Here is a 27,719-nt window from a genome sequence, read left to right on the forward strand (position 1 = left end):
GCTGACCTGATCCACGGAGCAAACTCATGGCAAATGGGATGCTGCCTTCCCTCTTTCAGTGCGAACAAGCCCCTGATGAAGTATCTCATCTAAGGAGACGGTAACAATAGAAACTTGAGTGCTCGGCACCCTGAGTTGTTAATGGCGGTTCGTGAACATTACCCCATTCACACGTTTCTTCTTTTAAGTGTGATCTGGCATGAGTAAAAAAGGGGACGCAATGATTTTCTCTACAATATTGTTGATAACTAATAATCACAGTCCATTGCACATGTAGGTTAATTCTTTAAATTTAATCAGTCCTTTATAAAACGTCCCAATTAATTAGTAAAAGATGGCTTATTTTAATAGCCTTAAACATTGGTCGCTATTTAAACAAGACATTCTTAAAAAAAAAAAGGCAATCACATAATAGTTTATAGTAATTTACAAGTGGATGGTATACATTTAGATACAGAGGTAGAGGTCCACTTTAACAACATTTCACTAATACACATTTACCAAATTCAAGGCACAAAATAGTTTGCTTTACAAAAAAATACTGTAAAAATGTCAATTGCTGTTCTACAATGTGAATAAAACTTTAAGAATCTTTACACCCTTCCATACGTACTCCATAGAATATGGTTTTTCCCCCTCAGTAATCATAGTTGGCACAAAAATGGGGACTTTTTTTTAATGCAGAAGTTCCCAATTTTAGAAACTGTTTCTTTGCAGAGCTGCTATGTATTCTAGATAAAAGTCCACTCAGAGAAATGAAACACAGCAACTTCCTGAGGAAAGGGCACTTTCTGTATGCAGCAAAATTCACAGGTAGAAAATGTATGACCTTTGTGGATAACTAGGTCTCCAGAGTAATAGATCCTTAAGGGAAGATTTCAGAGATAAAATTAAAAATCCGGCTAACACTTCAGTCATTATGACTTTAAGAAAGAGACCTGATCACCTTTACTGTAATAATCAAACATCATTTACTTCAAATTGGTGGAGATTTCAAAATTCCTTTTCAAAAGAGCTGTACACACAAACACCACGAAAAGCCACACAGGCTTTGCAAAACTGAAACTTATAAAACATGAGAAAATAGAGCACTATCAGTCCTTGAAGTTGCAAGGGTGTCAATTGGCTAGAGTTTAATTACAAGAATTAATAAACTCCATGGAGATTAAAAAAAAAAAAAAAAACCCACACGGCTGAAACACACTGTTGGTATCATCTCTAGACTTTCTGCTCATTAAAAAAAATAATGGTAGCCTGGAGATGTCACACAGTGCTTGTCTAAAAGATTTGACAGGTTTTAGGGTTCGGCCGAAAAGGAGCCTGCTGGCAACAAGGTAAGCTCACTTTTGCTGATCACATTTTCCAAGTATTCTAGTCGGTTAATTTACACTTTATTTATTTTTTAAAAAGTTGATTTAAAAAAAAGTCAACATGGATTTGGAATCCAGAGAATGTCAATAATGCTGATGTAGATAGGACTGAAATACCTTGATCGTCTTCTGATAGAAATGATATTCCATACAAAAAAGATCGATTCTCAGATTCCATTTTTTGCTTCATTATTGTTTGTGGCTTGTTTTCTTTGAGCTATAAATGGGTACATACACTTGTCTGCTCCTAGGAACCGATACATGCACACGACTGCTTCAAAAGGGAGGATGCTGAAAAGGGAAAGGGGGCTATTAGCAAACGTGTGATGTCTCATGTGAAGTTATAGGGGTGGGGGGGGCATGAGACAGACGCAGTGCACCAGGGAACCCCACCCGAGTTACCTCTTCATGAACGTCACGATGTACATGAGGCGGGGGGTGCAGATCATGGGCTGGTCGGTGAGGATGGCCTTCATGGCCTGCTTCACACAGTAATCCGGCTTCAGAGGGGGCAGAAAAGGCTCAATTTCTTTCCTGGAAGTTATACATTAGAAAAATGAAATTAATTAACGCAAACTAGGGAAGACTGGAAATACACATCCAAACATTAATAACAGTGTTATCTAACGTAGGTTCATTTTGTTTCCTTCATTGTGCTTTTCTGTATTTTCCACAATTTCTTACTATGAATACATTTTATTTGCATAGTCTGGAAAACGAGCTAAAAAAAAAAAAAGCAAAATCAGTCTGCTTTTCTATAAAATGAGAAAATCATGTTTTTAAAATGCCTTAAAATGTATTTCATATTATTTTTCTATTTTTTTTCAATAGAAAAAGAAGACAGTGTTTGGCATAACACTCAACCCAAACATTATGCCATACTTTTTATTTATTTCTAATATATATATTTTTTAACATTTTTGACAGAGACCGAGCACAAGTGGGGGAGGGGCAAAGAGAGAGGGAGACACAGAATCCAAAACAGGCTCCAGCTCTGAGCTGTCAGCACAGAGCCCAGCGTGGGGCTAGAACTCATGAACCGTGAGGTCATGACCTGAGCTTGAGCCAACATTGGACACTTAACTGACTGAGCCACCCAGGCACCCCAACGCCAAACTTTCAGTGCTAAGTGTTGTTGAAATGATGGCGTGTATACTGGCATAACCTTCCTGAGTGAAGGAAGTCAGTTACACACATTCCAAGGTTATTTTTTCTCGGGGGTCTCTGAAACAAAGTACATATAGACATCCTACCTTCAGCTGAATCCATTACATTACACATTAAAATAACCTAATAGTATAACGTACTCCTTTCACTTTTCATTGTCTCACCACAGTTTTGGACACCTGCCATGATGCTAAATAGGAAACAGGACTCCTTACACTCTCAGCAATTGGCTTCTAAGCATATAAGACGAAGAAACACACACACACACATACACACGGGAAAAGAGGCAGAGCTTGAGTCTGGTCCCTGTCCAGACTGGGAGTCAGCCTGAGACTGGAATGACTCAAATCAAGCTCCACCTGCTTCCCAGCTTGGCCAGGCTCAGGATGTGTTAAGAATGGCCCTCACCAACAGGGAACTGGTTCAGTTATCTTCCTTTGCCTTTCAAATTCTTCCCAGGAAGATCTCAAAGTAAGCATGTCTTCACAGGTATCCTATTAAGATTTGTGAGCTTGTTTACCGGCTTAGTTCAAGTCCGACGTGACCTGGCATTTATATTCCCATATGCCTCCTTTCAAAGTGGGTGGGAATTTTACTTTGTCTTTAGTAAATCTAAATAGTTCTTCTCATTCTGTCACAATGAATCTACCTATATATACTCTCCACAAAAAGGAAGCTCCCAAATCTGGAGAGCAATATTCAAAGGTCTTTTTAAAAGAAAAGCTTACTCTTTTGTGGCAGTGACATTGTTTCAGATCCAAATCAAAGTCACATTCATTTACCAATACTAAAGAAAAAAAAAAAAAAAACTCCTAAGGAAGTAGCCTTCTAAGGAAAATCCTGGATATTTATGTTTTCTTCTTGAAGGTGCAGAGAGGCCAATTCCTTTCTGATGCTTCTAGACTGACTTCCTCATGTTAGTATCTGTGTGGTACCCGACCCTTACCTGTTAAGCTTTTTCATTGGAACTTTACAAACCTTGACCAATGAAGTGACAGGTTGAACTGTGAAATGATAGTTATAGGGTAAGATCTGATTCTACATATTCTCCCAATATGGAAAGATGATTTCTAAACCAGCTTTTTTATCAATAAGATAGGTTCTCACTGACCTGATTCGGCAGCCTCTGAACATGCCCGTGTCTACAAGGTAAGGGCAAACCAACGTTGTTTTAATTCCATCCTTTTCAGCAGCCTTTAACTCATGGCTCAGGGATTCATGAAAACCCACCACTCCAAATTTACTGGCACAATAATCCTGAGTTAGAGGGGGAGAGAACAGAAACACTAAGTATGTGCACAGATCCCCCACCAAACCCACCGAACTCAAGCTTCCGTGATCCTATTACTTTGGTTATGTGTTTGAAACAGAAGGTTACAGGTGACTAAGCAAAGAAAAGGAAAGCATTTTAAAAGACAGCTATCTGATGTGGTTTGGTGCAGAAATAATATTTTCAAAGCAACAGCAGACGAACACTTTTTGCCACATCGACCAAGTATCATATTACTTTGGGGAAGTTACCACAAAGGATTCTATAAAGGCTAACACACTGAAGCTAAAAATGGAGAAAGGTTCACTTTGAAGTTTCTGGAAATTTACAAATGGCCTCTTGTTCAGTAAAGGAGAATAAAAATCCAGTTTGTTTAATTCTACGAGAGCAAAGGTGAGTCTAGCTTAGGTTATAAGTTGTTATGATCCACTTGTCTTTTTAGTGTAAAGTGAAGAAAATGATAACTACACCTTGCAAACTTAAGCCAGACCCTTACCTAAGAACACACGGTATAGAAAGTTCTCCTTTGTCCCATTTGCAATGTAGGAGTGGAAATGTAGAACATGGAAGCCATCTGTTATTTGGTGTTCTTTTGCATATTTGCATGCAGTTTTTAACTCTATGCTATAGGCTCCCACAGGACAGACAGCACAGCCTGATACACACACATGCACTTTACAATTTGTGGTGAAGAACAGGGCTTGATTAAGCCCAGTTCTACAGATCTAACATTGCGAGACACCTCACATCTGCCGTAGCCATCTTCTCTGATGACCTGATACAGGATGGCTCACTTCTGGCAAGTTGACCAAAACAGAACGTCAACCTTTGGCCTCATTCATCTGTTTCCCGTGGCACTGCCACTGCCCTCCATGGTTTCGTTCTTGACCCTGCACCTCCCCACCACCATCATGCAGAACTGCTAATGAAAATGAGGCACACTGAGGACTGGTCCACCCAGTGCTGCTGCTGCTGCTTTGTCAAACTAGCAGAAGTGATTTTATGGCACAAGATACTAGAGTTGCACCTCACCAGCTGGCCCTGGGGTATCGCAGAACATTCCACAAATAGCACACAGGTAGAGTGCTTTCATAAATGTATGGGCAACAGGTACTCTTTACAGGATTTGGGGATATTCGGGATAAAGCGACTGAAGGAAGGAAATGCTTTATATTAGACAGACAAACCTCAACTCCAGCAGTACTGAACAATCCCAGGGAACTTGCAACTGTCACAATATGACCATGATTAATCTCCAGCATTGTAGGAAGAAAAGCCTTAGTGGTCTGAAAGAGAAGGAAGATTGAAGCTTTAGAACTGACATTGTGAGTTTCATCTAAAAGCCAATCCTACCTAATGTTTTACCCACATAATAAACGTCTCCCAATTCATTTAAAAATCTTACACATTCATGAAAAGAGAAGATCCTTGAAGTGTCTGGTTAACATAACACCGTATCATTGGTATGGCAGGCCTATTATAAAGCCGTGACCAAAAGGACTGTAACACAAGAGCTTTTGGGGACAATCTCCAGAGATGAAAAGAAAGCCGTTAGTCGAAGACTCTTTATCACCTTTCAAGTGATAGTTATCTGCTAATCTAAACTACTCCCAGGTCAGAGATCTTTTTATGCTCATGACACTTTAACACAGCTATCTCCTGGTCTGTGAGAGGACCTCCAGCTTACCCTGTATCTACAGGAGGTAAAGTACTTCAGGATGTAAAAACGCGGGATGAAAGTACAGGATCATTTTAATGAAAACTGTGTCCTATGCTGACTGCACTGCCAAGAGCTTACAGCATTCTGAATGAACACACCCCTCTGTGGAGGTTTACAGGGCAGTGACTTTCCCACAGAAGCAGGTGACTGGCCAGTGTAGCCAAGCAAGTAGCAGAAGTTCCAGGGCAACAGACCCAGGGACGGCATTGATTTCTTATTCACTAAACTCTTTTTCCCTCTGGATCTTTTGCCTTCAAGACACAACAAGGCTGTATTTAAAAAAAAAAAAAAAAAAATTACTTCAAATTGCTTAAGATGATCTATTAACTACTTCACCAGGCTCCCAACAGTTTTATAACCTGCTTCTTAAAAGAAAGCAGCAAAGAGCAATCTGTCTACTGTTGAGTTATATCCCATTGCCAACACAGCCTCCCCATGATTTATGAAGTTAAAAAAACCCAAACAATACACACTGGACTTAAAGAAGAGTTGCATGCCCCTCTCTGAGGATTTCCTGGCTAAGGGATCACTGAATTTTTGCATAAATATCTAATTTGTTACAATAATTTTTGCATGTACAAGATCAAAAACGGTCATTCCATTTATTTTGAAGCTTTTCTGTGTTCCAATCCATGGTGCACACAGTTGCCAGACGAATGTCTGTCAAGTGTCCCAAGGTGGTCCCCAGTCTGCCTCCTGATTAGCATGCAACTCCCCCGCCCCAACTCCTACCCCATTTTTCTGGGCCACCTCACTGCTGCTGCCCAGGGCACCCTTCTCACCTGTGAGGTTTTACCCATGAATTCTTCTCTAATCTGACAATCTACTGCCAATGCCCTCCTACATCATTCAAAGTATAATATTAGTCACGTGTTTACAAAACCTCTTATGCTTTTCAACATGCTTATGTCACAGGAGTTTCCAAATAATTCTCTACTGGAGGTGTTGAGCCTTTATATAATTCTATACCACCTTAATTTTGTTCATATTTCTTTAAGACATATGGTCAGTACCATTCACCGTAACATATAATTACATGTTCTATGGGATTTTGATTTTGATTGTTTTGTATTTATTTGTCTGGCTGCCTCAGATGAAGCTGGGAGATGAAGCTTCAAAGATTATGGGAGAATTACTCCCCTGTGATACCCTGTGGAGGAGAGAATGTGAACCATGTGCCTTACGTACTTCAGAGACCTGGCATACTACTGGATGGAAGAGAGACACATTTCAGCTGGATTTTTACTTCTTTGCAGTAGTTAGTGGGAATGGCTAGGGCAATTACGATAATTATTATTTTGGTCTGCTTGATAGCAAAAAAGGCAAGACCTGGTACTTCAGGTCATTATAGGTTCAATTTTAGACTCAACAGCTTATATATGGCCATTATATTAAGAATTACAATAAAGTAACATCATTAAATCTAAATAAGAAAATGTATCCTTAAGTAAGCAAGTCTGTAAGTCTTCTTTTAAGTATCTGGTTATGATGAACTGTTCCCAGATTAACTAAAAAGTATAAAATTTATTCTTGACGTTATTCGGAGACCAGTTTTAAGTATTAAAAGTTTGCCTAGTCTTAGAAGACAGGGATAGGTTTAGTTCAAAGGATCTTACTTTTAAGTTCTTAAGTACGTAGAAAGTCTCAATATTAAATCCCAAGAAACGACACACAGCATAGAATACTGGCAAGAACTTGCTGCTTAATCACCTGATGAATCTGAATTGCTGACCCTGCTTGTTCACATCACCAGTGACCACTCACTCCAGCTGGCAGCTGGCCCTGACTAGAAACACATGGACACAGAGCAGTTTGGCTCTAATGACCTCCCTGTGCTCGTGTGCGACATTCGTTGTTGCCTGCAGGTGTTAAATGACCAATCCAGATCCCCTGCACCATATAAATGTAGGTGATAACCAGATTAACAAGTTCCTAACTTTTTTTTTTAAGTTTAATTTGTTGCATGTTCTAAAACTGATTAATGACCCCTTCCCCTTTTCCTGAAATTAGTCTGGTGGTATTAACTTACTCATTCAACAAGTGTTTCTTGAACATCTATCTATCACAGGCAGGTACTGTTTTATGATCTGGCCAAATGATGATGGCTAAAACGGGAGCTGGTTCTGTGCCTGTCTCTAAGCAGAATTTACACTTACCGGCACTTAATTGTTAAAGCACTAGAACAGTTCTAGTGTATCCACAGGGTATTATGCCTGTGTATTCTAAAAACTGTGACTTGGGCCTGCTTTCCCCACCCACCCTCCCACCAAGTAGTCTGCAGGGACATTTAAGCTACTCGTTTTGTATTTAAAGGAAGGAGGAAAAAAAGAGAAAGAGGAAGAAAAGAATCCAAATACGGCTGACTAAAATCTTTTCCAATTGTGGGTTGTAAACATTTTTCAGAGAAATATGCTTCACTTTGAGTAGCTAGTAAAGTGTGACACAGGTTTGTTTTAAAGCTTCCTTTAGGGAGGGAGAGTCAAAAAAGAAAAAAAAAAACAAAACATAGTGGCAGGTCAATGTCTGGTTTAAAATATGTGATTTCTTTGCCCAATCAGGGACAAACACGACCTTCTGTATAAGTGAAATCCAATGTGTCGTTTCATTGCATTTTCTACATCCTCAGACAAAGGCCTATATTCTTTAGGAAGCTCACCAATTATAGGCCTAATACAATGACACTGCTATCAAGGCTGAGAACAAACAAGGTTGAGGAAACTGGGAGGTGAGAAAAGGCATCCAAGGCCGGGGTCAGCCTCAAAACCCAAACTCACGGTTTCCCAAAACTGGGGTCAAACACTCAGCTCCTAGTGTGTGCCAGGCAAAGGCAAGCCTGAGGTAAGAGCGTTCACATCAGGACCACTGAGGTTTCTTTTTAAACCTGAGTTTTCAGGGTTCGCACTGGAGCCTGATCCACGTGACTGAGCACTCAGGCTGTTAATCATTTCCTTTGCTGCCTGAATGGAGGCAAGCAATTACTGCTTGTGCCTTATTTCCACAACCCAAGTCCTGCCTTGTGTCTGGGGCACATTACCAAATAAACTTTGATCAACACTAATTCTATCCCTTACTTTACAAGAAAAATGCTATAAATGGGTGGCTAGAAAGCATCATATTTTCAGGAATTTTCCCAAGTAACCTGACTAGTTTTCTTTTCTAATTACTCTTGCCCTCAACAGTCTGGTAGATGACATCTGAGATAGCACAGCATATTCCGTCCTTGACACAGTCTGACAGCACAAAGAAATCTGGCACTTTGCAATGAATTATTAATGTGCACAAATATTGTAGCATGTATGAGATGGGGACCAGCAAAAGGTGAAGTGCTAGTTGCCATGACACCAGTCAGTTCAAGCTAAGGTTCGTGATCTTTAACTTTGTCTCAAAGAGTCATTAAAAGAACATAAAGGGCAAATCTAAAAGCACATCCAAACGGCTTAAGTATAAATTCATGCGTCTGCCACCATCGGTGGATCTGAGAGGGGCAACTCAGATAACTCACTGAACACCTGGACTGCTGTGTGATCTCCACTCTCAGGACGGATTACCTAGATCAGAAGTTACCACCCAATACAGGGGGCTCTAAAGAAAGTGCAGAGTTATTAGCTGGTGTCAGTGGTGGCTGGCAAAGTTAGCTAGACGCTTAACCCGAGTCGGAGAACTGCGCTCCGTCGCTACGTCCTTCTGTTCAAATGTCTGCGAAACAGAGGACATGTAGTTCTCCATCAGGAAAAATGGCTGACTCTCGATCTAGGGGGTCTCAGAGTCAGTAACCAATATACATTCATTGGCATTGTCGGTGGGAGAATTTAAAGTTGGAACAGATCTAGGGAGTATTTTATCTGCAGCAAGAGATAACTCTTATCTCTGTCTCCTTCTGCGTCTGTCTAAAAAGTGTGGAGACAGACCTTTGAATACTCATGAGTAATTTTATCACATGACTCCAATACCATAATTGGCCACAAGCTGATGGGGTTGTTACTGCTGACTAAAAAGAAAAAACAAAGGAGGGAGGGGGACATTCAAATGGACACTGACATTCTTATGAAACATACTTAAATCTAATATTGCTACAGCTCCTCGGGGTTCTTCAGAGCACTGGGCACTTTGAAAGATAACTGTAAAGGTCATATTTATAATATAAACAAGAATTCCTTAAACAGAAGTGTGACTGGACACAGACATGACATGTCATATCTCGAGAAATCTTTGAAAGTTAGGTTTACGCCAAATTAACTTCCAACAGTTGTAACCCTCCAGATCATTCCTGGTGCTCTTAATGACACACAGCAACACACAGCCTGTGGCTGCACTGTCAGGACAAATTAGCCTAAAGTTCGACAAAAGGGAATGTGAAGAAATGTGGTGTCTGGCAAAGCCTAGCTTTTGAAATTTCGAGACTGATGACATTTTAAAGGTGTAGGTAAAACACCTTGAATGTGTTTTCCATATTTGCAAGCCATGCCAGGTTAATGGACACTAAGGGAAAAGCAAAGTTAATTTCTCACAGTAGGAAAAAGGCCTCATGCCATATTTTTGTGTGTTTGTATAACTGTCTTACGGTCAAGTCCAGAAAAAGCATCTTTGAAAAAGAATCATTTTAAAGTGTTTATCTCTCATGTGAACACCAAAAAACAGAAGACTTTCATTTGTAAAGAAGGTCATGAATCATATTTTGATGGGAAAAGGATTAACATCATCAGCACATATAAAATAGTAAGGCTTTTCAGAATCCCCAAATTAACAGCAGTATATACACAACTTGAAAAAAAAAAAAAAGTACAGTTAAGACTCCACTGCACAAAGAACACCTGACTGGACACCCTCACGGCCCCTCCACCTGGTGCAAGAACTCTACTTGCTGTTCTGCTCCTTCTGCCTTTGTCGCCTCCTGGAGTAACTTATCTTTATCAGAATCACAAAGGAACATACTGCTTATTTACAAGGCTAAAATGACATCTGGTGGCACTCTTCTCTGAAAACTCAGTCACTGCTCCTGGAAAACTATGATTCAGTAGTACATACAAACTACTGAAGGCGCTGTGAAAATATAGTGAGCGCAGTTAAAAAGGCTAATAGGATAAATCATCAGCGTGTTTAAAGATTGAAAAATGGTGACATACCCCCAAGCTAACCTGGGAAAGGAACATATGGCTAAATACTCTTAATTCTGTAGATTTACAGGTATCTGCTTGGTAAATATACTGACCACCAAACTTAAGAAATTTCACTTTGATCACAGAATGTGATAGTTGAAAGTTTTCATTACAAAATTATCTTTTAAAAAATTTTATTTATTTATGTAATCTCTACATCCAACATGAGGGCTCGAACTCACGACCCTGAGATCAAGAGTTGCATGCTCTTCTGACTGAGCCAGCCAGGGGGCCCCACAAAATCATCTTTAACTAGGAAGTAAAAACTAAATCTGTACTTGCTAGCAATATATTGATTGACTCTAAATCTTTTAGTTTCACTTAACAGCACAAATTCTGAAACCATTATAATTGAATGACAGCTTTTTTTTTGTTGTTCTTATTTGGTGTGTTTGTAGAGACAGGAAAGTCTCCAGACAAATTGTGCAACAGAGCCCCACGATACTGAAGCCTGGAACTAATCTCGGACTTAACAAAACGTTCATCAAAATCTCTTATCAGATTGACACAAAACATTCCGTCTTTAGCTATAGAAGAGAGGCTAAAGAATATGTCATAACTGTTGAATGCATACCAGTGTTACATCTACTGTCCTTTTTGTTATTATTTTGAGGCTATGGGATTAGTTTAACGTTTGAAGGCATCAGCAGTTAATGCTTAACACACATGCACTAGTACATTCCTACAGTTGCCCTGCAACCAAGAAGCTAATAAAAGAGCTGGGCTTTTCAAATGAACACCTAGATGATGACACCATGAGTTATTCAGCAAAAATAAATGCTTCATTAACTTGCCTTCCCACTGTTAAAGCATGGGATGAATCTACCCCAAGGCAGCAACTCACACATCAACATTCCCTTGCATTTTAGGGTTTGCTATGCAGAAATGCTGGAAAGGAGGTAATTTAAAACTCAATCTGTCTGTAAAGTACACTGGTCTTTGGAGTCCACATGGTCCCAACTGCCAATCAGCTAACCATCCTTATTACTTGACCTCTTTGAATCTTGATTTTAACTCATTTGTGAGACAAAAAGAGAAGGTTCTCCAAGGTTTCTTTGTTCAAAAATGTTACAGCGACTTATATCCAATAATGCTTTCTTCGATTCCTAGCACACATTCGAAATACAAGTTGTAACACTGAGGTATAACTTGCATAAGACTCTCGTAAATGACTCAATACGGTATCAGTTCCATTAGTGTAGATGCCAGCATCTGGTAAGCAGTAAAAATCTATTCATTAAACATTTATATGATGTCATGACTGTGCCTTTTAAAATAATGGAACTTGAGTTCAAACCTCTTACATATTAACAAAATTACACATTATCTGCAAAACATTGTTTTTCTGTGTCTCAGTTAAACTCAGCGAAGCTCGGTATGTTAAAAGAAACTGAACGCTGAACACTGTTCCTGAAGCGCTGTCTTCCCTGACCCTCCCCCTGGCCGAGTCCCAGATGATCAAAGGAGTGTTCCATGATCTCCTTCAAGCTCAGGCCCCTTTCCCTATTTAATAACGCTTTACAGAATGATGAAAATAACCCACAAAATTGCAGCCAAATAGTCTGCTAAACAACATGTTGTCATTAATCCCTTTGCTTTGCCCCAAACTCAGATCGCATCTCAGAACTTGTAATAACGACAGATCTTCCAAAGGGCAGAGGCCCCGCTTCTGCTCTAGTGACTACTAACCACTTCCAGGAGGCATAAACACTGCACACACAAGCTCAGCCACTGCTCAGGCCCTCTGTAGGGGCCGGACTCCTTTGTCCCTCTGCCCCCATTCCAACAGCATGGCCCAGCAACGTCCCCGTGATCACCTTTCATCATCCTCTGTATTTCGTATGTGTAAACAGTTTACATCCTCCCTTGCTTCCTAGTTTGCTTACGGTGGAATCTTCAAAAATAATAAAATCGTTACGTAAGTAAAAAATATAATCAAGAAGTTACTCCTGAAAACTTATTCTGAAGTGTGCACTGTAACAACATAGAATTTACTCATTACAGATGAGGGTCTATGAGGTCTCTATGCTGTGTGAGGCACAGTTAAAGAGAAAACTTTCGTCAACATCTGAGGGAACATGCACGTTAGCAAATCAGGTTCCATGCTGATAACTGTTTCTAAGCTTTAGTTCTTGTAGTATATGACATTTTTCTGGATTCAGAAGGCATTTTGGACTTAAAAAATCACAACTTAAATTTGGGCTCAAAAGCCCATCAGTTGTAGCTTATATGTCAGTACCTTCAAACTACCACTCCACTACTAAATTAAGAGATATCTTCAAGGACAATGATTGCTAATCCAGTAACTGGTCTGGTATATTCCAGCTTCATCACAGAAGACGACACTAATCACTTATCAATCACAACTCTGGCAAAACCACCTAAACTGTTCCTAAATTGTGAAAACTAAAAAAGAAGACCTCCTCTTAGGTACAGCAGGTGTCTGAGAAATCATACCCTCCATTATCTGATACTGGATGCCAGTGATACGCCAGGGGCCAGGAGCAGAGGAAAGGGGCATGCACAATAGGCAAGGTTGTAACTTATCCTGGGCAGGAAGAATGTAGCTCTTTAATGCATGGTCTTCATTTTGTTTTGTGACTCTTAGGGCTTTGGAAACTCCATCCTGGGCACGGTGACCAAGGGGAATAGGGAGCAAAAGTGCACCTGCACTCTTCCTTTTAGATACTGGACCGGAATTTAAAAAAAAAAAAAAAAAAAAAAAAAATAATAAACCTAGAGTAAGATTGGAACACAGAGTGTGTGGTCTGGCATTTTTCTTGTCTGGGAGATTTCTAAAGGGCTGATTAGCTCAGGAAAGAAAAACAAAAAGGCAGGGTAAGGAGAATATTGAGAAAGTGAGAAGGAAAATGCGTATTCAAGACCGGTTCCTCCTCAAACTTTGATGTGCCAAAGAATCACCCGGTATCCGAATCCAATACAGATTCTGGCCCAGGAGGTCTGGGAGGGGGTCTGAGAGTCCGCTTTTCTAACATACAATCTGCCAGATGATGCCATTACTGCCACTGCTCTGGAACACAGGCTGAGCACAGGGTTCTAGCGAGAGCTAGGGAATCTGTCTACTCTAAACCTCAAGGGGCTTCAGATCAATTTCTCCTACAAACTCAGCAGAATTGGAAGATTAAGTTTGCTGCCCTCTATCCAACCCTCACTCTCTGAACCGGGATATTAGGGGTTGGGAAGCCCCACTCTCCATACCATTCCATTCTTATGTTTATAAGATAAAGCCTGGTTCAAACCAATGTCAAGGGCTCCCAGTGCCTTCTACAGACAACTATGAGAGTTTATGGACTGATTCTCTGTATATTTGCCTTGGATCCATTTTTAGCAGTGGCAAGCCCCTCTGTTGTCGTTTTGAATGTTAATGCATGTTAAAATCTGATACTCAAAGTGATGGAGTGAGAAGGTGGGGCCTTAGGGAGCCCTCAGGAATGGGATCAGTGCCCTTCTAATGAAGACCCCAGAGAAACCCCTCACCCCTTCCGCCATGTGAGGTTTCAGCAGACAGCTGTCTATGAACTAAGAAGTGGGCCCTCACCAGATGCCAAATCTGTTGGCACCCTGATCTTCTTAGACTTGTAGCTTCCAGAATTGTGAGACAGAAATTTCTGTTGTCTATAGCCCATGCAGTGTATGGCATTGTTACAGCAGTGCAAATGGACTAGGACAACCCCTTAGCCATTAGAACAGGCTCGCAAACAGAGACCTAGGAGGCTTCAAAGTCCTCTCCCTGCATCCACAGAGGCTTTGAAGGCTCAGCTTTCAAGACCAGGAATTTAGGGCCATTCCACCTCAGCTTTTACCTTTTCCATTTTTCACATTTACCTTTCTGAAGCTTTCATGCTTTGGTAAGCCTATGAAAAAACCCCACCTAGGAAAACAGCCCTTTACAAATCAGATGCTTGGGCCAGAAGTTTGGACAACAGCAGCTGGGCAAAACTGCATAATTTTGAAAATCCATGATTAGCATTTCCAAAGGCAAAGCTTATAGAGTTATCTGGAATTCTAATCCCGTAAGATTATTATGTAACAGAATAAAAGTTTTACATTTTCCAGGAGATAAGCTTTAAAACAACACCAACAAAAAACAAAACTCAAATCATCCTGTTACTGACACTTTATGGTACCAAGTATTTCTAGAACTTTGTGTACCCAGTCCTCATAGAAGTGCCCTGTTTATTTGCTACCTTTTGTGTCCAGCTTGTCAATGTCGACATGTGAACCAGAAAAAGCAAGGAAGCCAAGTGACTGAGAATATCCTACAGTCTTCTCAATGAGGTAACCATCTCAGATGCAAACCATGGAAAATTACAGAAAAGGCAGGGAAAAAACACATGAACTGGGCTTTAGTAATAAAATTCTGATGAGGTGCTGGTTCTTTAGTCTAGAATTTTACATTCTTGTCTAATTTATGGAGCAAACTTTCTGGAGATATTAAGCTAGGGTTCATTAGTCATTGCTAAATGAACTAAGCTAGTAAAAAAAAAAAACAATCAGCATTTGAAGGGGGATTCTTTCATAAGTGACTCACAGAAGAAAATTGACAAGGAGCTTTGAACCGGTGGCCCAGCTAAGTATTTGTAGAAGTTCTAAACTAAAGTCTTGGGATGAGGGTCTGGGTCCTAGGTTCTTCTTTCCCCAGGGGTGACCTTAGGCTAGTCCTATAATCTCTCTCAGTTTGTTTCCTCATCCATAAAAATGGGGATAATGGCTCTCTTTAATTCAGGGTTGCTTTGAGGCTCAAATGAGAGGAGAGTGTTTATGAAAGGGTCTGTAAAATTTAAGTGCTATATAAAAGTATAGTAAATGCACTCAAGACTCATTAAGCATATATTTACAGGCTATTTTGGTTACAAGTGCCATCTATTTTTGGTGATGTTGTTTCTTCAAGTTCCTGCAGTTCCTGGTTCTTACTATGTATGGCTCCCAGGCCTCCCTGCCCTCCACACAGCACCAGACCACGCTTCCAGCAAAATGCCAGTAGCTGACCACCAGAAGCAGCCTCAAAACCATATTGCTAAGGAGCTGCTTCAGTTGCCCAGCTCCTTCCGTTCAGAACCCTGGATGCTGCTGGGAAACAACAACGCTTTCCAGTAACACCTCTCCTCTAACTCTCTCTCCTCCGGTCCTCTTTTACTAGGAGCAGAAACAACCGCTGAAAATATAAATTACGACACCTGACAGAGAAGAGTCTAGCAAACATAAAAATATTAAAAGTTAGTACAGAACTATTTTAAGATAACTTATTATACCTGATGTGTCTTTTTCCCAAGAGATAATAGAACTATCTCGTCTTTAAAAACCCTTGAGAAATCAGTAGGGGGCAGTATGTTAAGTGCAATTTGCAGGTGGGAAAATTCAGGCTTTGAATTTTAAGTTTCAGTTGTCCTCAAAATACCCATGTGCTTACATAAGTTATACCACAAATATTTTCCCAGTTACACTGATTTGGGAAGTGTTCTTTTGAGCCCCATTGTTTAGAATAACACTAAGAAGCTGAACCTTGTTAATATTTAAAAATTCCAGTACTAAGCTATTTGAAAGAAAGGCAAGAAAAATTCACGTTTTTATGCAAGCAGCAAATGAGAGAGAAACAGCACGGTTTCCCCAAACCAAACCAAGCAAAACAAAAAAAGCAAGACAACAACAAAACCCCCACAAAAAACAACCTTCACAATATTAACACCATGGCCATCTTTCATGCATCACTTTGTGTGATCTTTGAAAGTTTCACAGACCAAGTAATGTTTTGTTTCCAAATGTGAATTCATCGTAAGTGGCTTGTCAGTTGGGCTAATTTGACAGCACTCAAGGCTGAGGCAGTAATTGCCCTGACTTGTTAAATATTCTAGCAGCATTTGCTGCAGTGTTGAAAGTTTTATGATCATTAGGAGAGGATATTCAGTTTTTTCCCTGTGGTTCACTTAATTTTAGTCTCAGAGCGTTTAGGAAAATGGTCCCTGACAGGTGTGAACTTGATTTCTAAGAGAATTGACAAATAAAGTAAAATGAAAAAGGAATCTAAGAATGGGCCATGCTGGGTAAGATCAAGTGAAAGATATAAGTGTTCCCTGTGTTGAAAGGCACACCCTCCAGGGCTGGGATGGCGTAAGCCTGCAAACCCAGGCTGACCGGGACCCCAATGGCTGGCCAAATGTGTCAAGGTGACTGGGATTAAATCCTACAGCCCTGCTCTGACAACCTGTACTCCAAACAGTGGTATCTTAAGTGTGAGGCCACAATATAGCGAAGTTCTCTAAGGCTGGCCCACTCCAAAGACTGCCTGTACACTCTACCTGTCCACTACAGATTTTCAATAAAGAATTACAAGATACCACCCTCTGAGTTATTTTCCCATTATGCTTACAAGAAGTCTCAGCCTAAAAGGAATCTTTAGGTCAGATGATAATAGAAACTATAAAGGGTTAGTTCTTTGAATAGCTAACTCCTATAGTAACTTCTGAGATTTAAAAAAAAAAAAAAAAATCAGTAATTAAACCAAGAGAGATTAACACATTTTAATCTGATCCCTAGAGTTCCAGGCTCAAAACATTGGATTTAACTCATTCAGTTGATACAGGGAGTAGTTCCCGATTTCTTAAGGACTATCAGAGTTTGTCATACTACAAAGATTAGCTACAAAAGGCCCTTTATCTTGGGAAAATTACCGCTTGTATGTGCACAAGGAAAGAAGATACAAATCCACCCTGCCAGGACACCCCCTAGTGGAAATTCAGCATAGTACATACAATTTGGGGTTCCAAAAACATCCTGGGTACTTAGGACTTAACACAGTGGCTCAAATGAACTTTTTCCAGTCTGCTGGCTATAAATACACCATAGTCATGAGCCTTATTATTCATCAAGCATTCCAAATCAAGAAAACAAACGTCATCTATACATCTATCCACGTAGACAGGTATCTGAATTAAACAGAGGCATACTGGCTACTTATAATTGAACAAAGCTTAATTTTGGTTTCTGAAAGAAACAGAGCAGAAATTTTAGATGAGTCTGTTAATATTCTTTAATTCAAGGAAAAAACAAATAAAAAGGGGTTCCCTACTTTATTTTTTATTTTTTTTAATTTTTTTTCACGTTTATTTATTTTTGAGACAGAGAAAGACAGAGCATGAACGGGGGAGGGTCAGAGAGAGGGAGACACAGAATCTGAAACAGGCTTCAGGCTCTGAGCTGTCAGCACAGAGCCCGACGCGGGGCTCGAACTCATGGACCGCGAGATCATGACCTGAGCCGAAGTCAGCCGCTTAACTGACTGAGCCACCCAGGCGCCCCGGGGTTCCCTACTTTAAAAAATTATTCTAAGTCCCAAGTGAGGTTATTAAACTTCTTGAAAGGAATTGTATTCAAGTTAACTAAAGTCAATTCACTAGAATTTGCCAAAGATCTTAAAAGTCTGAAAAATGGTTAGGGTAAAAACAAATTTAAAGGGAGAGAATAAATGAGGAGAATACGAGCAGTTAAGTATTTGGCCACAGGGTTTGTAGCTCTTCCCTAGGCCCCAGTGACCCAATCCTGCAATGAACAGCAAAGGACACCACCCAGGCACACTCCATTCAAGCTTTTTGAACAAGCTATTCAATCAGTGTTAACATTAGCACAGGTTACAGAATGCTTTCACTTTGACATGTCCTGTAGATTAATTTCTACTTGGGCAGATAATGGATAAAGCCCTAGATGAAGAAATAATGAGGGAGAAAAGAACAAACATCAACTCCGCTTCCAGGAATCGAGATAACAGGACATAATCAAACAAGAGTGGGCCATTCCCTGGATGGAACTTTAAACTATTCTACAAGGACTACACCCTAATATACAAAGAGACTATTAAGTTAACACGAAAATATTATGAATATTTTTTTCCTCTCTCAGGAGTAGTGATACATTTTGTCTAAACTATTCAACTTCTTTTGTCTCCCAGGACTCAAATGGCAGACAGTGGAGTGCTCAGGGCTCCATCAAGGCACAGTGAGGCATCCAGCCCTGTGGGAGTTTTGGGTTGACCAGGAGATATGATAGATGATGAGTTTGGAAGGCAGGTGGAAATCAGCTTTAGAAGATCTAAGCTGCCATGCTAATAAGCCTGGACTTCATGCTGTGAACAATATGGTCACCCAAGGGTTTGGGGTAGCATAATCTTTAAGCAGGCACATAACAAATTCGAGTCTGCTAAGATAACCCTACGTTGAAGAGCAAAGGCTGGGAACAGGGCAAGAAGTTCAGAGACTCCTCCCAAAGTCCAGGCAAGAGGTGATGGAAGCACATGGGATAAGGCAGGACTGGGAAGGAGGGGATCAAAGTACATGGTAGCAACAGAACAGTCAGGACTCATGAATGCGGGCAGGATGGAGAATTAAAGATACTGCTGATGTTCCCAAGTTTGGCACTGGCCACACCAGGGAATTCAAGAAGGGGCAAAAAGAAGTGAGTTCAGTTTTGAGATTTGTTGATTTTAGGGAATGAGTGGAACAGCCAAGACAGGTGTGTGAACTTGGGAACTGTGTCAGAAATCAGATGAAGCCATTGAAATAAACAGATTACCCAGCTAGAGGTACACAGTGAGAAGAGGTCTGAGTATGCAATCCTAATCATTACATCTCAGAAGCAGGGAGGCCAGGAGGACTGGGAAGACAAGAGAAGCAGGAAAAAGTGGGCTTTTTGTGGAAACTAAAGATGAGTTTCAGAGATGGTTAACAGGATCACATTCTGTAGAATGATCAAGCTGCACACTGGATTTGGCAATTACGGGAGCACTATTACTTCTTCATATGACATTGGTTACTCAGCAATATTTTTCTGAACAACTGAGGTAACCAGACACAGATTAAAACATGTATCTAAAATGTTGGAAAGATTTTTAGAGGATGGTTCTCTGCTCATACCACTTATGTAAAGTGATGTTTTATCAGGTCATAGATACTGATTTCTAGTAGCAATAGATTTGGGCCTAGCATGTAACATACCGAACACAGAAACTCGATGTTCGATGGGCATGTGATCTTATTCTATGTTAGAAACAAGGCTATGAAATGACCCTCTTGGGGACACAGTCCCAAGTACCTGAGTGGTTGCTACCTAAGAGATATTCTGAAGTGGGCTCACAAGAATTAATAAGATAGAGTATTCACACCCCAGGTCAATTTGCAGTTCAGTTCAAGACCTAAAAAATCTTTATTTCTAAAGCTCAAACATGATACTTGTGCATGTTATTTATTTAACAGACCCGTTCTATCAGAGACTTAAAAATTGGCCATGAATTCTAACCTTTTAGTAGCTATTGTAAGATAGGAAAATAATATTTTATAAAACATTTGGTATAACAATTCTTAATATTATGGTTTGAAGGAGGAAGTACTGGCCTAGCAGTTTTATATGAACACTTTAGAAATGATTTTTTAATTCTAAACCTAAGAGGACTTGAACAAAACTAGGTTTCTCTAACCAGAGAACAATACAGTATTTGAGATTAAAAACCAGTAAATCACATAGGAACTTAAACACTAATGATTAGGGACCATTCATGAGATATTAGGTACTACCATAGCACTAATGTCTTTAAGTGCTACATTACTCAGATCTAGGTGGTGGGCTTTTACTTTTCCTGGATGGATTTTAACTAAATAGACTTTAGACATTTGGATATAGATAAATGCCTAATTCAGTAATTAGTATTTTAAAACTGTGAAACCTTTTAAGTTAAGTGGTCTATTAATTAACTACCAATTATCTTGTCTGACTACCGTATCAATAGAAGTAAATTACCGACTAGCTATTTGACAGATTTAGCCCTTAACCATGCAAAATTTCTGCAGAACATAAAAGGCCTGGAGTTAAATGCTTTTGCTACCCCCTTTTGGTTAATCAGGGATCAATTTGCTGCTCACGTATAAAGGCCAAATGCAGCTCTCTGGTCAAAAAGGATCTACAGATAAACTATGTCTCGCAAAAACAGCAAGCTAAGATTGGACTCCTCTTAAAAAAATAACAAGTGAAGCAACATTAACGTTTTGGGGGGAAACATGGGTTTGTAATTCCTGTATGGAGGCCAACCTGCCATATTTCAAAGGAGTCTAGAGAGGTATTTTCAAGTTTTTGTAGCACACAGAGATACAGAGGGAGCCTAAGTGAATGTTTTCTGTGATTATGCCCCAATTAATGTGCATCGTATTGCATACATTCTCCTTGGTCTTGTCCTAACCATGGATGTCGCACAACAGATTATACTAACTAGAATCCATCACAAATCTATCACTTCTTAACTGGTGACCAAGAGAAGGTTCCTAGGAGAGCTGCTGGTGATGGAAGAATACTGGACGATGAAGGATCACAGGACACTGGAGGGCTGTGCAGAACAACGGCAAGTACTGTGAAAACTTCTAATTGCTTAGAAGTACAGACTACGAGGTTAAGAATCAAGGAAGGAACACAGGAAAAATCCTCTCCTTGAGGCCCAGCCATTAGGAAATATGAATGGTTGCCGTAAATTCAATTGGAGCTTGATTCAAATTGGTTTATCAACACCGGCCTTCTCACAGTCGCTAGCCTTGCACCAATGAGCAGAGTTAATATACTACAGTAAATACGAGCACACAGGCGAGGCTGGGAGAATGGAAAAGTTGTATAGGAAAACAAAAGGAGATACAAACAATTATGAATGTGAGCCAGCCCCATTTTGAAATTTCCTCAATCTTATGCAGCTTGAATTAGTCCAACAGAATGCCTACTACCTTTTGAAATTTCAGAAGACAGGTCCCTGTGAGTATCCTCTGAGTAGGCTATCTTCTAAATATTTAAGCAGAAGTCTAGCCTATACTATCAAACATTTATTGAGTGTTTATTTAGTCTTAGGAGTAGAGTTCTATTGCAGGCAGGGGAAAACAAATAGAAGCATATAACAAACTGCCTTCAGAAAGCTTGCCATCTATTTCAGAATTTCAGGGCACAATGCATAAAAAATTACACAAAAGAGCATGTACTGTGCCACAAAGGAGGAGAATTAAGAGATGTTGTAAGAGATTAATAATGGCAAGAAGAGAGGGGCACCTGGGTGGCTCTGGTGTCTGACTTCGGCTCAGGTCGTGATCTCGCGGTTTGTGAGTTCGAGCCCCACATGGAGCTCTGTGCTGGCAGCTCAGAGCCTGGAGCCTGCTTTGGATTCTGTCTCTCCATCTCTCGGCCCCTCCCCTGCTCATGCTCTGTGTCTGTCTCTCAATAATAAATAAACGTGAACAAAAAAAATTTTTTTTTAAATAATGGCAAGAAGAGAAAAAGCTTTAGACAAGTCATTTAACTGCAGCTTCATCAGAAAATAAGGGATTGGAAAATAAGATGATCTCTAAGGATCCTTGCAGCTCTAATATGCAAAAATGCCAGAAAAGGGCTGGAGTGGGGAGGGAAGATTATAGTAAGAACTTGAGCTAGGCCTTAAAAGGTTGAAGAGTGGAGGAAGAGGGTCTCCAGGCAGGGCCAGTAGTAGAAGGGTTTGGAAGTAGGAGCACCCACAGCTTTTCAGTGGAAGTCCACACGGCTTTCCAATTCACTACATGGGACTTTAACTCTGGGTCGCGATCAACATACCATTTAGTGTTTTATGAAAACAGACATCGACTGCTACTTAGAAGTCTGGCTCCAGACAATCTGTTCAAATGACTACACAACTGTTTGCTCAGCTGATCTACTTTTTAAAGTGAACGGGGCAACTTCTTTCCCCCAGCCAAATACAGTAAAAAGACACACTGGTTATTTTCTCTGGAAGGAAAACAGCACAAACCAATACATCTTTAGACAGTTGTCACACACATTTTTGTTAAAGAGGACTACTGGAAAGGAAGCTGAATTCAGGTAGCTCTTACATCACTGCATATGTGCACCCACCCACCCACCCCCACCGCCAGTCCCTGTAAAAATTATAGTAAGTCTTCCTTTAAATTTTAGTTGCTAGTTCTCAACTTCTTAAAAGGTTTGTAAGTCTCGGCAAGAAGTCAGAAATTCCAACTCTAAAATGAATTTTCTGACTCAATATTGAAAATAAATTCTTAAGTTTAGATGCTTAGGGGAAAAACAGCTGGAGAATTCAGGAGCCTCCCATATTTTAATATGAAGTGACGTCATTATGGTCAAGGCTTCCAAGAACTCCCTAAATTGTGTAGTTAAGCAACATCTCAAAGCAAAGTAAGGACTCTGGGAAGGTGGTATATTCCTCCTTAGTATACAGATTCAATTCCACAATAATTTTTCTGTCAGAGACCTGATTCAATTTTCTCCTTAGGTTAGAAAGTAGTCCAATATTAGAGTACAGTATATCAAATGATGTGCATTTTCAAAGCTAAAGCTATGGATTTTCTGTGCTTAACACACTCTAAATTAGCTCCCATTTTATAGGATGTCTAGCGAGAAAAGGCTGCTTTCCTCTTCAAAGTATTTAACTGCAGATTGTATGGGGTTTCTTTAAAAGTGTGGTTTCATTTGCAATTTTACAATTCAGGAAAGTAATCATACAGAGAAAGTAGGCAAGATAGCTAAATTTTAGAGCACCGGGTAGGTCAAAGTTTATGGTTCAGAAACTGAGGATCATCTCAGTCAAAGGCTATGGAGAAAAAAAAAATCCTGGTGTTGGTTCACAACTAGCCCACCAATGGCTGTATATCTGTTTAAGGATGACGAGCTGACTAAAATCAACTGGAATTTCTAAGGCACTTCCATCCTTGTTCAAATACAAAAACTACAAGGCCACCTGCAATTCACATGTGTTATTTCAAATGGTGGCTGCTTGTTTTACTCGGAATTGTCAATACATAGGATTCTTGATAAACCGTATTGCCAAGTTTATTCATCTGTACTGCCCTTTACTCACCTGATGCACCCCCTTGCTACTTGTTCTTGTGGACCCCATGGCAGCAGGGACTTTTGTTCAGTTGCCCACCCCCCACTGCACACAAGACAGACAGACACACACACACCTATGCACATGCGCCCCCCCCCCCCAAAACACACTTAAGTTCCCCCAAACTGTATTTGGTAATCTCCTTACTCATTTAAAAGATCAATATGAGTTAGTTAAGTCATTTATGTGTTCATTTCTTGAGGTTTGAAAATGGGTTAAATAGAGCTCATGTTTGAAAATAAAACGTTAAAGGAAGCTTCTTTCAGGATCAGAGAAATGGTTTGATATTCAAGGAACAACATTTGAATAAGCACTTCTAAAGCCAGATTAAGTTTTTAAGCAGTTGCTAAAAAATTAATGAGGTTTAATGTGACCTATTTAAAAGAAACAGTTCTTTGTTGTGTTTCATTAGAAGGCTAATCCGCCTATGGGAAATACAAAAAAAACCCAAAACAAAACAAAACAACAACAACGCAACATCCTACCTCCTTACCCTTTCCTTATTGGCTCTTACCTATCTACGAAAATCAAGGGGAATTACTTCAGAGGAGGAAGAGAATAAAGTGGGTCAACAGTGTACAGTTATGGGGGAGAGCTTCACACCCAACATTACTGAAGTTTAGCTGGAAAATTGGGATTCATTTTGTCCCCAGAGCAACAGAAGGCCCTCCTTCCCTCTCATCCTTAGATGCTGTCGTTCTGACAGTTAGAAGCAGATATGGTTCAAGTCTCTCCTTCCTCAAGTCTCACCGTCCTCCTGCCCCTTATATAGCGACTCTGTGGTCCTATCAGGGTGACTTCAGTTCTCCTGAGAGAGGCATCTTGTAAACTGAGACAGTTCTGAGACGTACTCCATCAGGACAATGCCACAGACCCTGTGGCTGGTCAATGGATGTTAAGTGACTGCCAGGGTGGCCTGACCACTCCCAATGGACCACAAATGCTGATCTCAGAATCTCTGGCACTTTCTAAAATGTGGCTGAGCAGTAATTTGGAAGCCTAAACTCTGACTTCAGGAATTCATAAGAACAACCAATGTTTTACAAACTCAACAGAAAGTAAAATAAACAAACCCAGGGTTTTATGCTCCCTCTAGTTATTTTTATGGCAATCTTTCAAACTAGCTCAAAATGTTCAGTCCTTTACTCTCTCAAGAAAGACTGCATGGGAGGGGGGAGAAAATAATTATTTGATAGTAACTGGCATACAGTGTAATTCACCATGGGGAAATAGCAAATTAGAAGGAAGCTTTGTGGTGAAACAGTATAGGTGTCTTCCAGGATGGTATTGAAGTCTGGCTCCTTCCCAACCTTCTCATTGAGGAAGGCCTAGTAATAAAAACAAGGATGTTTATATTTACCCAGAAGTGTGCGTGGCAATTGACCATCATGGTTCTCTCAATGAGCTCATCAGGACATTCCAGAAGGTGATGCCCAGAGACCACGCCGGCATTATTGACCAGGACTGAGACCTCGCCAACCTCTTTGCGGACCCTTTCTGCAGTCAGGTAGACATTCTCCCTCTTTCCCACATCACAGGTGTAGGTAAAAACCTGCAAGTTACAGTGGGGCAGAATTTCTTCCTCACCATTTCCAGCTGTCCTCGGAAGTCCAGATGAAGGGGGAAAAAATGGAACAGAGAAAGGGTGGGGGGTGCAAAATGTGAGTCACGTGGCAATCAGTAGGACAAAGATCACACAAAACAAAAATACTACAGTGAGCTTCAGATTTCTAACACCATAAGGCTTGCCAATGACTGAACTTACAGCTGCCTTCCTCCCCCAAGAGTCTTTGGGAATTATAGCAATTTACTGGATAACTTTGCTTAGGGGAAAATCATGTAATTGTGACAAGCCCAATACAAGTCAGACCTCATGGGATCAGCTTCCTGGAACTAAAGACACCTGGAAAGAACTGATCTCAGCCCAGAAAATAACACCCCCCTCCTCCCAAACACAAATACTACACACTCCTCTTTTTTTGAGGACCAGGGGCCAGAATCGGCTCTTTTTCTTTTAGTAAGAGCACCTTCAAAATGGGAACCCTCCCTTAAGGCTCACAAATCAAAACTGTAGCTAACAATCTGAAGTCATCCAAACCCAAGAAATGAACCTAAAGCTTCTCATGAAAGAATGGAGGTCACTGGTTTGTTTTCACTGGAATCTCTGAGTTCTCCTCAGAAGCACCTCGCATAAATCAAGTTTACAGGTAAATATGCAATTTTACCACAGAAGATCTCAATTTTGAAAGCCCAAATCTCTTTCCTGGTTTTTGAATACCTTTATCTTTTAGGTTTCAGCAGGGAACACAAAAATCTGTATTTGCTACCCTTCCATACCACTTTTGAAAATGTAACAGTTTTGACCCTTGCTTTTCTGGCCTAAAAGGCAGGTGCCAATACTTATGGTGAAAATCGATCGATATGGGGGGAGGGGTGGGGTCCAAGTTAATCTCCTCCGTATAGTTCTATGTATTTTCCGGAAATGAAAAATTTTGTCAAAGAGCAAGAGCCATTATCAAATTTCCTTGACCGATATTTACGGTTGGTTATGGTCTCCGCTTTGGCTTAAAAAACAAGAAATAAAAAACAAAACCCCTCAGATTCAGGTTAGTTAATAAGTATACAGTGAGGCAGATTTCCTGAGGTTATCAAAAACACGGAATAAATTTACAATGAGGCTTAAATCCTCCAAGCGCTTTCCAAGAGGCAGCACACCTTTCAATCAGGCTGAGACTGTAACTAAAGCACTTACCTGTCTGTGGTGCAACAATGTAATTATTTTCTGGCGGCTAAAGTTATAGTGAAATCATCAATGCCGCCCTAGCCCCAGCGGTTCAGACCACAGTAACACACAGACATGCATCAGTCGAGTCTGAGAACAACTTCCCAGACTCCTTAGTCTCCCATCGCAAAAGCGAGTGAGCCATTTCTTAAGGATTCACACCTGTGCTAACAAGCTCTGCCTTCCCGATATCCCCAGAGGGTTTAGGAAACCCGACATTCGCCCCCAAAGAGGACCCCCGTAAAGACAAGGGTTCGGCACACCTTCCCCCTTCTAGAACAGAGGTGACCGTGCTCCTTTCCCAGGGGGCCAACTCCACTCGCCGAAGACGAGCCGGGCTGACCAGGGCAATGGGGTTTGGGGCCCTCCCGGGGAGGGCTCGGGGGTGGGGCGAGGCTTGATCCGGCGCAGGTCCGAGTTACCTTGCAGCGCCGCGGCGTCGGCCGCCTCCAGGTCTCGGTAGATGTGGCGCACCATGCCCGCCGTCTCCTCGTTGCTCTGAGTGTTGATGTCCCAGAGCACCAGCAGCGCCCGGCGCCGGGCGAACTCGAGCGCGAAGAGGCGGCCCAGGCCGCTGCCGGCGCCCGTGATGAGGCACACCTGGCCGGCCACGCTCTTCTCCTTGGGCCGCACCAGCCAGCGCGCCGCGGCCAGCACGAACGCCCAGAGCACTTTGAAAGTGACCACGAAGAACTCCACCACGATGTTCATCGCGACGCCCGGAACCCCGCACGAGTCCAGCGTCCGCGTCCGCGCTCACCCCGCGCAGGGCAGCCCGGCTCCCGGCCCCGGGGCGTTTGTCAGAGCCGCCCAGACCAGAAGGCTGCGCCCCGCGCCCTCTCTCGAGGTGCCCTCCGGGCTGGAGTGCGCGGCGCCGCTCCCTGCTTGCGCGGGGCCACTCCCGCCCGGGCTCGGCGCGGTGGCCCCGGGGTTGTGCCCGCCGCGGCAGCCGCCCGGCTCGGCGCCTCCTGCCGGCGGCCGCCCGCCCGCCCGTCCGTCCCGCAGCGCCCGCCCGGCCGGTCCCGCTGCAGCGGCGGTGACAGCCGCGAGTTAGTCGGCGCGCGCTGCCCTCATGGCCAAGCCGCAGCCGCCCGAGCGTCCCCGGAGCCGGCGCGGCGGCTCCCTCTCACCCCGGGGGAGGGGCGCGCAGCGGAGACCGCACGGGCCCGCCGGCCGCCTCGGGAGTTGTCAACTTGACCCAAGTTGCGAGAGGGTGGGAGAGTGGGGTGCGGGGCAGCGGGAGCGCCGGGAAGGGGCGACTCGCTCGGCGCAGTCGACCGCTGCCCAACGGCTTGCAGCTGCCCCCGCGGTCTCGTGTCCCCTGCCCTG

General features: G+C 41.7%; 1 protein-coding gene across 1 annotated transcript; it reads right to left on the reverse strand.

Annotated features, from left to right (window-relative positions):
* Positions 1-274: 274 nt before the first annotated feature.
* On the reverse strand, positions 275-27,641 carry RDH10 (retinol dehydrogenase 10). Its single transcript, XM_049633254.1, has 6 exons — positions 26,813-27,641; positions 24,969-25,204; positions 4,995-5,093; positions 3,649-3,794; positions 1,773-1,904; positions 275-1,661 (listed from the first exon to the last, which is right to left on the reverse strand). Exons 1-6 carry the CDS (start codon positions 27,099-27,101, stop codon positions 1,538-1,540), a joined length of 1,026 nt encoding a protein of 341 aa, XP_049489211.1. The 5' UTR covers positions 27,102-27,641; the 3' UTR covers positions 275-1,537.
* Between the last annotated feature and the right edge of the window lie 78 nt (positions 27,642-27,719).

This window comes from Panthera uncia, chromosome F2 (genome assembly GCF_023721935.1).
Source record: "Panthera uncia isolate 11264 chromosome F2, Puncia_PCG_1.0, whole genome shotgun sequence".
NCBI classification, from domain to species: domain Eukaryota; kingdom Metazoa; phylum Chordata; class Mammalia; order Carnivora; family Felidae; genus Panthera; species Panthera uncia.

Excerpts from the sequence above, each read along its gene's own strand:
- RDH10 (XM_049633254.1), bottom strand. The coding sequence starts at position 27,101 with ATGAACATCGTGGTGGAGTTCTTCGTGGTCACTTTCAAAGTGCTCTGG. Across the intron at positions 25,205-26,812 it reads CGACGCCGCGGCGCTGCAAG|CTGGAAATGGTGAGGAAGAA; the intron begins GTAACTCGGACC and ends TTCCGAGGACAG. Across the intron at positions 3,795-4,994 it reads TCAGTACTGCTGGAGTTGAG|GATTATTGTGCCAGTAAATT; the intron begins GTTTGTCTGTCT and ends CCTCTAACTCAG.